Source organism: Tauraco erythrolophus, chromosome 17 (genome assembly GCF_009769465.1).
Source record: "Tauraco erythrolophus isolate bTauEry1 chromosome 17, bTauEry1.pri, whole genome shotgun sequence".
NCBI lineage: Eukaryota > Metazoa > Chordata > Aves > Musophagiformes > Musophagidae > Tauraco > Tauraco erythrolophus.
Window position 1 is genome coordinate 1,079,529 of NC_141481.1, and position 12,322 is coordinate 1,091,850.

The following is a 12,322-nucleotide window of genomic DNA, read 5'->3' on the forward strand; positions in this document are numbered from 1 at the left end:
AATGAATTTGTATTTAAAAAAAAAAAAGCTCATTTACTGACAGCACTGTATATTTGCTGGAATCCTCTTGACTAGCCAAGATTCTTTCCCTTCCCCACTTTGTGCTTCATACTTTTGTTCTTAGAAGGGGAAAACCCTTTTTATGTCAGGTGCGAGTCCTGGGAGGAAAACAAAACCTGTGTGTGAGCGTGTACGTGTGCGTGCAGAATCATAACAGGCGTTCAGTCCCAGCTGGGCAATGACACTAATTGCCCAGATCTCATGGATGCCTGTGATACAGCGCGCTCACTTTCTCTCCTTCCCTATCCTCTCCAGGGATTTTTAAAATGCAGTATTTGAATTTTGGTGAGTGGTAAAGACCCTGCCCTAGGACCCATTTGACAAATGAGAAGCTGTGCAGCATCAGCACCAGCCGACTGAGCCTCACTGAGTCAATCTCTCTCTCTACTAGTCAGCAGCTACTGTTGTGAGACAAGCTTCAGCTCGCGCTGTCATTGAGGAAGTTCCATTTGCTCATCAATAGGCTGCAGGCTGTGTCTTCTTTTTTTCCTCTCTGTTAAAAATTCGTAGTTTAAATCTACCAAGTTGCCTTAGCTGACAAATGAATGTAGGGATCTAGCGCTGGGGGAAAAAAGGCATTCAAGAAATTCTGTTTCTCACTTAAATAAGCAAAAGGAAAAAAACGTAGTGACAAGATAGGGCAAACGTGCTTGCATGCAAGCCCCCTCACTTGTTCTACGTAGACTTCAGAGCAACACCATGCAGCATCCCCTTACGGGTGCAACCTGCGTGGCACTGCCGAATGTGGGCATGTGTCCCCAGCTCTCCTGTGCCTTGACTTTTATGTACTTACAGCAGGTAAGTTTGCTTAACTTTTTCTTTTCCTGTAGTGCCTGCTTTGTCAGCAGCGTTTGGGGGATTTGTAATCTTGGAGATGGTTTTTGTGTGAATAGACTGTATAAATGTCTCCCACTGTGTGGAGTGAACATTGTGCCTGCACTTAAGAATCGTGAGAGTGAGTAGAAAATACGTTTTAACGCAGTATCAAGCCTTTGCATATATTTTTTTCCAAATGTCTTTATTAATGCTGTTCATAGATATTTAACACGGTACTTTGACTACGTTTCTTGTGGATACTGTAGCAGAGTTTCAGCCATAAAGGACTGCTCTTTATTCACTTGCAGGCATAAATTATACTTCTAATGTAAATGTGCCCAATGGCAATTTTGTTTAAGCCTTCTTTGAAGCCAGGAATTTTAAGTCTGTGTTGAAACATGCTGCTGATTAAGATCAAGCTGATTTTTAGTTCACTCAAAAAAAAAAATATATATTTATAAAGCTAGATCTGTGCAGAATTAATACTTCTGTCATTGAAGTATATTGGAATGGGCTTTAAAAAAATGTTCTGATATCAGCAAAACAATAGCCATTTCTAGTCCATTTTTAAGATTTTTTTTAAAATTAATTTCATCTAATTTTTGCTTGCAGGGCTTTTTTTAAAGTATTTCCACCCCTCTCCCTCCTCAAATTATTTAGTACTTGGTACCCTCTCTCTGTTATAATAGGAAATAAATAACTGGATAATAACATGTTGTTTTTAAAACTAGTATTATGGAATTATCATTGCATTCTACTTCTCTGTTTTATAACTGAGCCCATTATTATAGAGAGTCATCTAATAAGTATGTAGAGCCAAGAAAGAAATACATTATCATGCAAAAATGATTAATCCTGTTTATTCTGTTACTTTCTGCTGAAACTTCAGGGGAAAAAAATTCTTGTGCCTGCTGTAACAAATAGGGACATTTCTTCCAACTTCCACTACGATAGTTTATATGCATATTGACTTTGATGAAACAGTCTCTAACTTTATTTCTGTATTTACAAATGCCTGAAATATGTTTTACAGTAATTCTTTTTGTTCCTAAAGATTAAATAAAATATATTTAAAGCTTAGGTTTATTTCAGACTATTTGTATTCTACTACTGCTGAAAGAACAGAACTCAAGTATTTGCAGAATATAAACCCTTCTGTAGGTTTTTTTTTCTTCTCAGTAATGTAGTATGAACCATTTCTGACTTACAGCATGGGAGTGCATAATGAAAGATTCTTGTGTACGCCCTAGATTATACATGTATGTGGGAGGGATTCATATGTCTGCAATTAAAATTTGCATCAGATAAATATGATGTATTTAATGGTTAAATAAATTGCCTGTAAGAATTAAAATCTGTGTTCTGAATACATTTTGGAAATTACATTTATAGGTCAGCTTTAATGATCCAGTGTGACTTGTACACTTGCTGGTTGTATAAAAAATGTATTCCTATTTTTTGTTGCATTTGTTCCTTTGAGTTTGCCAAACAACAACTTGTATGTTAAAGATCCAGCTTTTGAAAGGAAAAATGTGAATTAAGGTGAGAGGTCAACATGGCCACACAAGGAGCTGATAAAGGATAACATAAAGACGAGGTTAGGTGCTATAATAACCTTCCTGGGTGAGCTATTGCAGTATCATTATGCAAACACAGCTATAGTATGGCACTGTTTTAAGATTTAAGAAACTGTGCAACCATAATGATTACTTTAAAATAGTGAATTCAATTCCATCTATTCCATTTGAGAGAAAGATGAGAAGTGATTGCTAATGCACTTTACAGAGTGCTATATCTAGTGGATAATTTTTAACTCTTTAAGTGGATTAACTGCCACACTGAAAACATCTTTTTAAATTTTTTTTTTCGTGTATTGGCTTTCTTGTCTGGTTAATCCTGTTGTCAGTTTAGAATCGTTCTGCCTCTACTAATCACAATTATGTATAAGTTTAAAAGTCATCTGAATTCCTGGGTGATAATTGTGGCAGTTTGAAAATTCTGTTCTTGCTGCTTCTTCTGATTGCTGGTTGGCCTATTCCTAGAGAGTCAGGTAATTATCATCATAATTCAGATATGCTTTATTATTTTATGTATTTGGTTAAGTATTTCTTTAGAAACAATGTTACTTTATCTTGAAATTATTCAGGCAGAAAGATAGTCCTGTGGTAACATTACCTACAAAGCTAACATAACATGGTTCTGTCTTTAAACAGGAAAGGGTAGTAAATGGCTTATATTTTTGAAAAAGAGTAATAAACTTTTACCGTGACAATCTACTTTGCTTTTTTTTCTTTTTTGCCATATCTGATAATTTCTAGCAACCCTACAAAAATACCCGCTTTGTATGTTTAGTGCAAATATCACTATTTCAGTGAAACTGTACATGTTTTTCTCGCTCTATCAAGTTGTCTATCGATCTTAAATACTGATAACCTAAAAACTTTATCTAGCAACTTAATAACTAGTGATTCCCCCCTGCCTGTGGACCCTGTGACCAGCAGTATATAGATGTTATGTGAACCTATTGAGTAGAGAGTAGAGCATTTTTTTTCCTCTAAAAATTGCACTTCAGATATATCTACTCTCTTGCACCTCAATTAAAATGAATTCAGACATCTGTATTACAACCGAGCGCTCTCTGAGTTGGTAAACTTTACTGTCTATTTAGAATCTATGAAAAAATTTGTTTTGTATTTTTGTGCGTCTGCTTAAATACGCTAGTATTCTGTCACATTTAAGTTTTATAATTGGATATATGTCTTTCCTGAAAGACTATAAAAGGCGTTAAGTTCTTCTGAAAATGGGCAAGCCAGTCTTCCTGTCAATAAATATTTATGTAGCCATGAGAATGGTGGTTTTCTGTGGAGCTGTATTAGTCATCTGGGAAAATCTGCGTTTTGGTAGTCATTTAAAATTGGCCGTTATTTATTTGCTAAACTAACATGGCTTGGTCAGTTTGTTTAGTATAAATGGGTAAATTGTTTTCCACAGTGCACCCACAGAAGTGCTCTACCAGTTTGTCCAGTGTTAGAAACTTCGGTTTTGCTCTGATATCTTCCACGTTACTCCTGTATATAATGTCCAAGGAGCTAAGTGAGGAATTAAATTTTTTTGAAAACAATTTGCGCATACAGGATGCTTTACCTAAACAAATTTAAAGCTTAAATGTTGAAAATAAAGTTGAAAATAAATAAGGTACAGAGGCCTAGTTCACATTATGGATTAACTGTCAATAAGATATTCACTTGAAAAAGCCTACGAAACTGAAGGATGCTTTTGAATTAGTTAAGCTATTTGAAATGCTCTGAAATTATTTGAGTGTTCCCTTACTAAGATGCTTCTAACTTTAGAAATCCAGAAAGAGTTTTCAAACAACATTAAAACCAAAATGACTGTATCAGTGGCAGCAACGAACAGGAGGAGGGTATATAGTTCTGATTGGAAGTTTTTACTGCGTCGTTATGAAGATAGGGACAATTGGGAATAGTGTAGATGCATTCAGGTTAGAATTTTACCTAGTGTCAGCAGTTAAAATGGAACTCGCATTTCTAGTGCACTCTTATCGTTTGCTGATATTTTATGGTAATACATCTATTTTCTCTTCTCCTCAATAATATGACACATCAGTGCAAGAAATAATTTCTGACCGCAAACTTACATCAAATGCTAGCATGAAGTAATTTTTGCAGCAAAATTTTGACTGCCTGTAAATTGGGATTTAGCGTATATTAATGGAGTTCTGTTAACTGGTATGTCCCTATGATATGTGTTTGCCCAGACATAGGGTTATTTAGTTGGTAGTTTCTGAGTAAAGTCAAGTCAAATCTTGTTTTGGAACCTCATATAATATTCCATGTCATAGTGTACAGTGCTGCTGTCATTATTTGAAAACTGGTAATTTTTTTTTCTGTTTAATGATGATAGATGTGCTTTGTTTTAAATAGTGAAGTGGTTTGTACAAAGGGTAATTCCTCTTAAATGGAGCAATTGCTCATAGTGGACATTCACAGATCGAAAACAATTGAACTGAAACTTCAATATCAACCTTTTCTGTCTTTAACAAGAAAGTAGTTCACAGTACAGCTCTCGTATCAATGATGGAAAGAATCTACCATGAAAACAAAACCAAACCCAACAAACTCTCCATCTCTACCCCTGCTATTCCATTAGAGCTTACATGGTAAATTAATGTAATTTTATTTGGGCCTTAAGCATTATGACTATGGAGAAAAGCTAAATTCCCCACTCAGTTACTTGTGTCATGCTTCTGGATCTGATGATTTATAGGAGTCTGAAAGACTTTTTATCACATTCTTTCTTTGTGGCTTAATTCAACGTTGATTTATTTGGTAGCATTTTCAATTGATGTAGTCAATAGTGTCAATAATGGAATAAGGATTAGAAGAGATTATCTTTGTGCGAAAATTGTGTAAAGAATTAAAATAGATGAACAATTCCTGTATACAGTTCAGCTTTTTTATAGAGCACAAGCCCATCCATTGCTGAATGCCACCATTGCAGTTACAGTTTTAAGTATGTCTTTTGCGTTTTATACTTGGAGTTTTCAAAGGATCAGGTGTGTTAGTTGAATTCAATAGCTGATGTTCTATGATAACTTTGTTTAAACCTATCATGAGAACACTGCCTTTCTTTACCTAGCCCATTTATAGTACTCCCTTGCTCTGTGGCTCTCCTGTAAAAATCAGTTAATCTGACTTTAGCTCACGAAAATTTTAAGCATCTGTTAGCTTACAAATTGGAGTCTTTGCACAATTTTGTTCCTCAGCCTGCTATTTCATGGCAATTTTCATGTGAGAACATACAACCTCTGCTTATGACTGCATGAGTGAAAAGAAGTCCATGTTACTAATGCTCACTCACCATCTGTTTTTCTTACAGCTGGGCCTTGAATAATTGTCCAGTAGCTGATGGACTGAGGGTAGGCAATCTTTTCAGGGTTTTCTGATTCATTTAACTAGCTTCGCTGCCCCAAGAGAAACATAGTACTTGTTTATTCGTATGTGTAGGGAAAAAACTGTACTTTGTCAGATAAATTATAGTACTCTGTTAAAAAAAAAAAAAAAGGAATTACCATGCTGCAAACAACAGCATTTACACCTAAGGGGGCGGTGTGGCAGTCAGGGGACTTTCCTATAGGAACGAAACAGACTTCAAAAGGTGGGAGTGTAATTGTTGTATTCAGAAGTACTGCTAATGCAGAAGTAAGGAATGATGTCTTGATGTGCTGTTTATCTTAATTAGGGTAAATAACATCATTTGGTATTCACCAATAAACTTCGAAGCTGGCATTTGAGACCACCTCCGATTTAAGAGAAATTTAAATGTTTAGGTATCTCTTGTCTCACAAGAGCTGTTTTGTCCTTTTCCAGAGACTAATGAGAAGTGGCTTAGAGATCAAGTGCTATAGCAGTACTCATTCTGAACAAGAGCTAGTTTGGGGCGTTTAACTACAGTGTTGTCAAACAAGGTCAGTCTCTTCTCACAATAGCAGAAGGGGTGCTTTAGTTAAGTAGTCCCCTCTTTAAATACCAGAAGAAAAAAACCTAACCAAAACCCAACCCCAAACACACACAAAAAAAACCCCGACCACAATCAATTAAGAAGGTTGCTTACTGCTTTGGAATATAAAAGCAAGAGCAGTTGCAAAGGAGCTTCCATGTGGCAGAAGCAGGTGAATATTTGTGGCTTAGAATAATTGTTTTTATAATTGGGCTCTCTGAACATTTTAAAACACTTCAGCTGAAAGCGATGGCTGGATTTTCTATTCACTGATATTTGCTAAATATGTATATGGATGGTTATTTTTTGAAAAAGAAAATAAATAAAAACGTTGTGTGGTATTTTATGCCAAGGAAATTGTGCATTGGTTATTTAAGCAGGGTTTTTTCTCAGGGCAGCTAGTAGATATTTCATTCCGTTTGCTTAGATTTTTTAACCAGTAACCATGCAATACTAGACAATGAAGTTTTTTTTGGTTTTCAATGTGTGTATTTCTGAATGGCTAAATAAATACCATCATCATGTAAAAATTAGTTCTGTTTACAGTACTTTTGAAGTATTTAATAGGTAGTATAAATGAAAGTAATGAAAATTGTCGCTGAAATTTATCACCTTGCTTTGTGGTGTTAGAATAATGTTAGTGGAAAGGAGAAGTCAACATCCTCTAAGAATCCTTCAAGCTTTCCTGCTTTTCAAGGGTGTATGTGCAATTGATTTATCAGTTTTAAAGTCTGATGTGTAGTACAAGAGCTCTCCTGAGGAACTCCTGTCATTTCTTTGCAAGCATTGCTCATTTACCTCTGACTCGCCTAGTCCAGCGCCATTGACTTCTTTTACATTTTGCTTCTCCACCTCCTCTGTCAGTGCAGCAATCCAGTGAATTTAATTAGAGAAAACAGCATATCCAATGCCTGTAGTATCCTGACTAGTTGTAGTTGGGCCTTTGGTCTTTTGCACTATAGCAGGCTCCAGCTGTGGAGAGATCTCACTGTGTTTTGATCCTGCTCTTTCTCGTTGTGTTGAACACATGCAGAATCAAAATTAGATACTGTAGTAAGAACTGAAGCATTCAGTGAATAATTTTTTTGTTCAGTGAGTCACTGATTTTTGTTTTTTCCCCCAGATATGGAAAGAAAATGTGTGGTACCTTATAACTGAAATACTTAAGGTGTTTGGATACTCATGAATAAGAATGCAAGTGTTTTCATCTTAGATCATTTTTTAAACTTACCTTTTGACCCTTTATACCAAAACACACCAAAAATTGTTGGTCTTCCTATCTGTAACATACTGAATATGCCTTTCTTGCAACTGCATAAATTTTAATAGTATAATCTCATATATATTTGAGGTGTGTATATACTTACAATATGCCTTGCCTCAATTCCTTACTGACTTACACTAACATTTATTATTATCATTATGCAGTTCTGAAGACTGCTGCTTTGGTTTTGCTTTTCATAGCCTCTTCTCTTGTAGCTATCTCCTTTATCTCTACTGTGGCCGGTGTGCCTTCTGTAAATTAAATACTTAATTACACATATTGATTATGGGCATGAAACTTTCTACACAAACAAGGAGTGATAAGAAGTTCCAAGATATATGCTTTTTTTCATAATGGCAACATCTTTCATAAGACAGTGTGAATTTCAAGTGTTTGTTTGAAATAAGTTTCAGTATGCATTACAGGGAGACAAAAAACCTGTTAAAAGTTCTCTCTCAGAGTAAGATCTTGTCAAAACAGAGCTAGTGTGAAAATTTGGGGGTGAAAAGTAGTCGGGCAGTCCGTATATTCAATGAGTGTCCACTCCTTTCTTAAGGTTTTTTCCTTGTCATGTATTAGTCCTGTCTCTGGGATGTTACATGGCTGCATAGCTCAATTAATGCTCTATGGCAGGAGGAGGAAAAAAATGTCTCTCTCTTGTCAGAAGGGAAGTTATTTACTTTCAAAAGCTGACAGAATAGCACTGCAGGGGCTTCATTTATTTCCGTTCAGAATGTCATTATTGTGTAATGCAGAGGGACTTCTGCATGCATTGCAGGCTTATTCTTGTAATCTTTAGTCTGCTGGATGGCTGCAGAAGTGTAAAATGGTACACTGAAATGTTTCCCTATTCTGACTTTAGCTCATTCACTTCTGCAAAACTGCATTCCAAGTGTCTTAAATATTTACTGTTTAGATGGCGATAAATTTGTTTGTCGGTGGTGCTGATGCTTGATGCATTTGGAATCACGCTCTGGCCTAGCTGAAAGGCTGATTGTATCTTTAGTTACCTTTATAATGTGTGTCATTTTTCCTGATGGGTAGCATATGGTTTGAGACAGCTTTTTCAGCATTACTCCATCTAATCTTTGTTTTTTCTAACTCAAGCCCTAAAAGGAATGTCTTAGTGCAGAATGTTTTATAAAGACTACTTACGGTTTCATTTCAAAGTTTGAAAAAACATTCAACTTTGTTACTGTTGTATTGCATGTACTTCAGAGGCAAGACAAGTAGTTTTGATGTTCTCTATGCAAGTTCAGTGTGTATCGCTTCAAAAATACAAGATTGTTCAGAAATTGCAATTCCAAGAGTTTTGGTTTATTTTTCCTTTCCTCTTGCTACCATCTTTTCCAGCTCCACTTACACGCTTAGCACACGCACATGAAATTGCCTGTTGCTCTGTGGAAAGACTTTTGGTACAACTAAAGTAAAAACACTGATACAGCTGACTTCAGGAGTTCCCTGTGCCTGGGCATTGCTGCTCTTTCTGCCTGCTCTTAATTTTTTTTTTTTTTTTAAAGTAGTCCAATGGAAAATTTTCATTTAGAGAGGAGTCGCCTTTCCAGTGAGAGTGGATTTTTGTTGTTGTTAAGACTAACTCCACTTTCAGTAGGTTTTTTCAGTTTAAAGTGGTGAACAAAACATTTAAAAAATTCAAAATTTATTAATTGGTGGTAGATTTTTATTTGAACAGAACCTCTCTTTAAATGAAGGGAAAAAGATTCTACTTATAAACGGGCTTGCTTGCTTCTTTCCTTCCTTTCCTTCATTTGCAGACATGAAATCCAATAAATTTCTATTGCAGTTTCTGGGCTTGGGGGAGAAAAAGGAAAGGAAAAGTACAAAGCTATTGGGAAGCGTCAAACACTGAGAATGATGAAGTACATTTCATAGCAGCCAATTCCAACCCCAAAATCCCTGTTGTGCAGGAAGGCTTTCCAGCTCACACAGGAAATTCAGCCATTGCACAGCATAGTATTAATGATTTATACACACCGCACCACTGCTTTTGTTCACTAGCAGAGCCAGGTTGTGTTAATAAAGGAATTTCAGGGAAAAGGGTCCCGACATGCTGAGTTGTTTTGCTCAATGCGGTGGATGCCGCCTTCATAAATCAAAGGAATTTAGTGCTTTACAACCTTTCAAAGCTGCTGAGGGTGGTTGTTTTTTTTTTTTTTCTTTTTTTAATCTGATTCACCTAGGAATATTTTCATTTCTTTTCTATAAAGAATGAATGAACTACTGGATGAGATCTCTCTCAGCTGTTTTAGGGTTGATTGGTTTGCTTCACAGTGGCATTATACTTCCATTTGTTTTCTATTTGGTATTTATGCTTTCTGGTGTTGTCTATGGGAAGAAGCTAGCATGGTTTTATTAACATAAAGAGATGCAGATCACATTATGTTCTGTCTTGTTTCTTAAAAATAACTAAATAAATTTAAAGGCAAAATATGTTTGCAGTAAACAAAGCAGGTTTGTATTCTTTATCTAAAATAAAAATTAATAACACTTATTAAAGTATTTATAATCTTAAAGTCAAGGTAATTTTGTAGTAGCAAAAATACGCTTCCATTTTGTTTTGCAATAAATGTGAGTATTAATTTTCAAAGTTGCCTTTTTATGTGGAAACTTTGTTTCCTCATAGCAACTGTATTAATTCACATAATGATTCTTTTCAATTAGTGGATTGATATTCATGTTACTAAAGGAAATGCGTATCTACATTTTTTTTTATAGAGATGAAGCTAAACAAGGACGGTTTTTAAAAAAGTTCTCAAATTCTGATGTGAAATAGAGTATTAGACAATATTATGGGACACTGTCCTAGAAAATAAACGCTTAGTTTGATACTTAGGGAATCTAATCTTTACTTTTCATTACTGTTTTACGAAAGAGAGGACGGGTAGAAAATAATTACAGGGAATGTGTTTTGCAGTTGACAGGAATCTAGCTTTCCAGGGGAATCTTAAGACTTTGTATTTCAGAGCAGGCACAGTGGTTTTAGTCTATTTGGGTAATTCAAATTGTTGATTCACGTAGCTTTTGCTTACAGAAAATGTGACTGCCCTGTCCTGGCTTTGTTACAATAGAAAATGTGGTTCCCTCCTCGCTTTAGGAAAGTCAACAATGTGGGAGTTGGTATTGCAGAAGTCAAAGCTACTTTATCACTGAGAATTTTTTGTTTGTAGTTTGTTCCGTAATCTAAAGGCAGATAAATACCTTCTTTGCCATTTTCATCACTGGTTTAAATATCACAGATTAATATAAGACAGGTGCCCTGTAAATGAGGTTTATGTTTACAGAGTACCATTTTTGTATTTGTTTGTCCTCTATTATTTGGGTGCGTGAGTGTTTCATTGTATTTAATTATGTCTGTGAGGCACAAGACAACAGTCAACATCTGCTCTATTGTTTCCCTGGTTTACAGATAGCTTTGATGGGTTATTAAACAATCTATTTTTCAAACAGAAAACAGGGAAACAAGCTGCACCCATATTATGTAATTTTGTAAAGGTACATTATGTAATTAGTTGTCTAGTATTTGCACAATAATCTTTTATTTTGGTTGAGTAAATGTTACTCCATTAAAAAATACGTGATGATGATCTTGGACAGTTTTTATTTAATAGTGAATTTCTAGTTTATAATGTAAAGGTTAAGTTGATTTTGCCACTGCTAAATTGATTTCACCATACATTTTATATGTAAATAATGCTCCTGAGTTGTGAATGCTAATACAAAAATTAGAAATGTGTATTAACGTTAATTTCTTACCGAAACAGCTATTGATGAACTCTAAATGATTCTAGAAAAAGTATTTGTTAACTCAAATTATTTTTGAGTAAAAGTTTGCACTGTTGATAGAGCATCAGTTGGGAAGACAATGCTCAAACTGCTTTTACTCCCGCAGATCTTACTCAGGGCAGAACAACCCTCAGTGCTTCCCTGCCAACAGACACCGTACTGTACGAGCAGGGAGACAACACTGTAGAACTTGACTCTTCTACAACGGGATTGCCTGTTTTGGAAGAGTGCTTGTTTCATTATCTGATTAAAATTGTATTGTTTTGTTTTGTCTTAACGTACCTGTCAACTGTTTTAAGTTTCTTTATGTAGCACTGATGTCCACTAAACTCTCCCTGGATAGATGAAGGTAAATCACTGACAAGTTTCAACTACACAGCATGTGATTTTTTTTTTTTTTTCACCTCAAAAATAAAATGTAGAAGAAAATTTTCCAGACACTAATGATGAACAAATCCTAAAATTAGGCCTTCTGTAGTTTTTATCATTGCAGAAAGTCACCTATTAAAAATGTTTACAGAAGAACATGAGTTTGTAGTATTTTCACGGCCATTGAGCTGCCACTGTACACCGTTACAGAGCTGCAGCTGTTTCTTTCTTTGCATTTCTTGCAAAAAGGCATTCAATTTTGGCCCAGAATGCTAATACCTTTTTTTTTTTTGTGCAAGGGCTTGTTAGAAATACTTCGTAATCTCCCACTCACCTATACATAAAATAGGGATTTCAAATCTGTTCCTTCAAGTGTCGAAGTGTCAGTACGTGCTCCGCAATAGATTTGGAGGATTACACTTGCAATTTTGACTCTCCACAAACATGTGACAAATGGAAACTCAAACAGGAACTTCTAAATACAGTTTT

The 12,322-nt window shown here is 35.4% G+C and overlaps 1 protein-coding gene across 3 annotated transcripts in view; it reads left to right on the top strand.

Annotated features, from left to right (window-relative positions):
* The first annotated feature begins 714 nt into the window (after positions 1-714).
* The window catches only part of RBFOX1 (RNA binding fox-1 homolog 1), a 284,067-nt gene continuing 272,459 nt past the window's right edge, over positions 715-12,322 (top strand). For 2 of the 3 annotated variants that reach the window (XM_086622424.1, XM_086622427.1), the window contains exon 1: positions 760-858. In XM_086622424.1, coding sequence (XP_086478550.1) covers positions 760-858 — 99 coding nt within the window. Of the gene's footprint in view, positions 859-12,322 lie in introns of all 3 variants that reach the window. The other variant, XM_086622420.1, reaches the window with a different exon arrangement.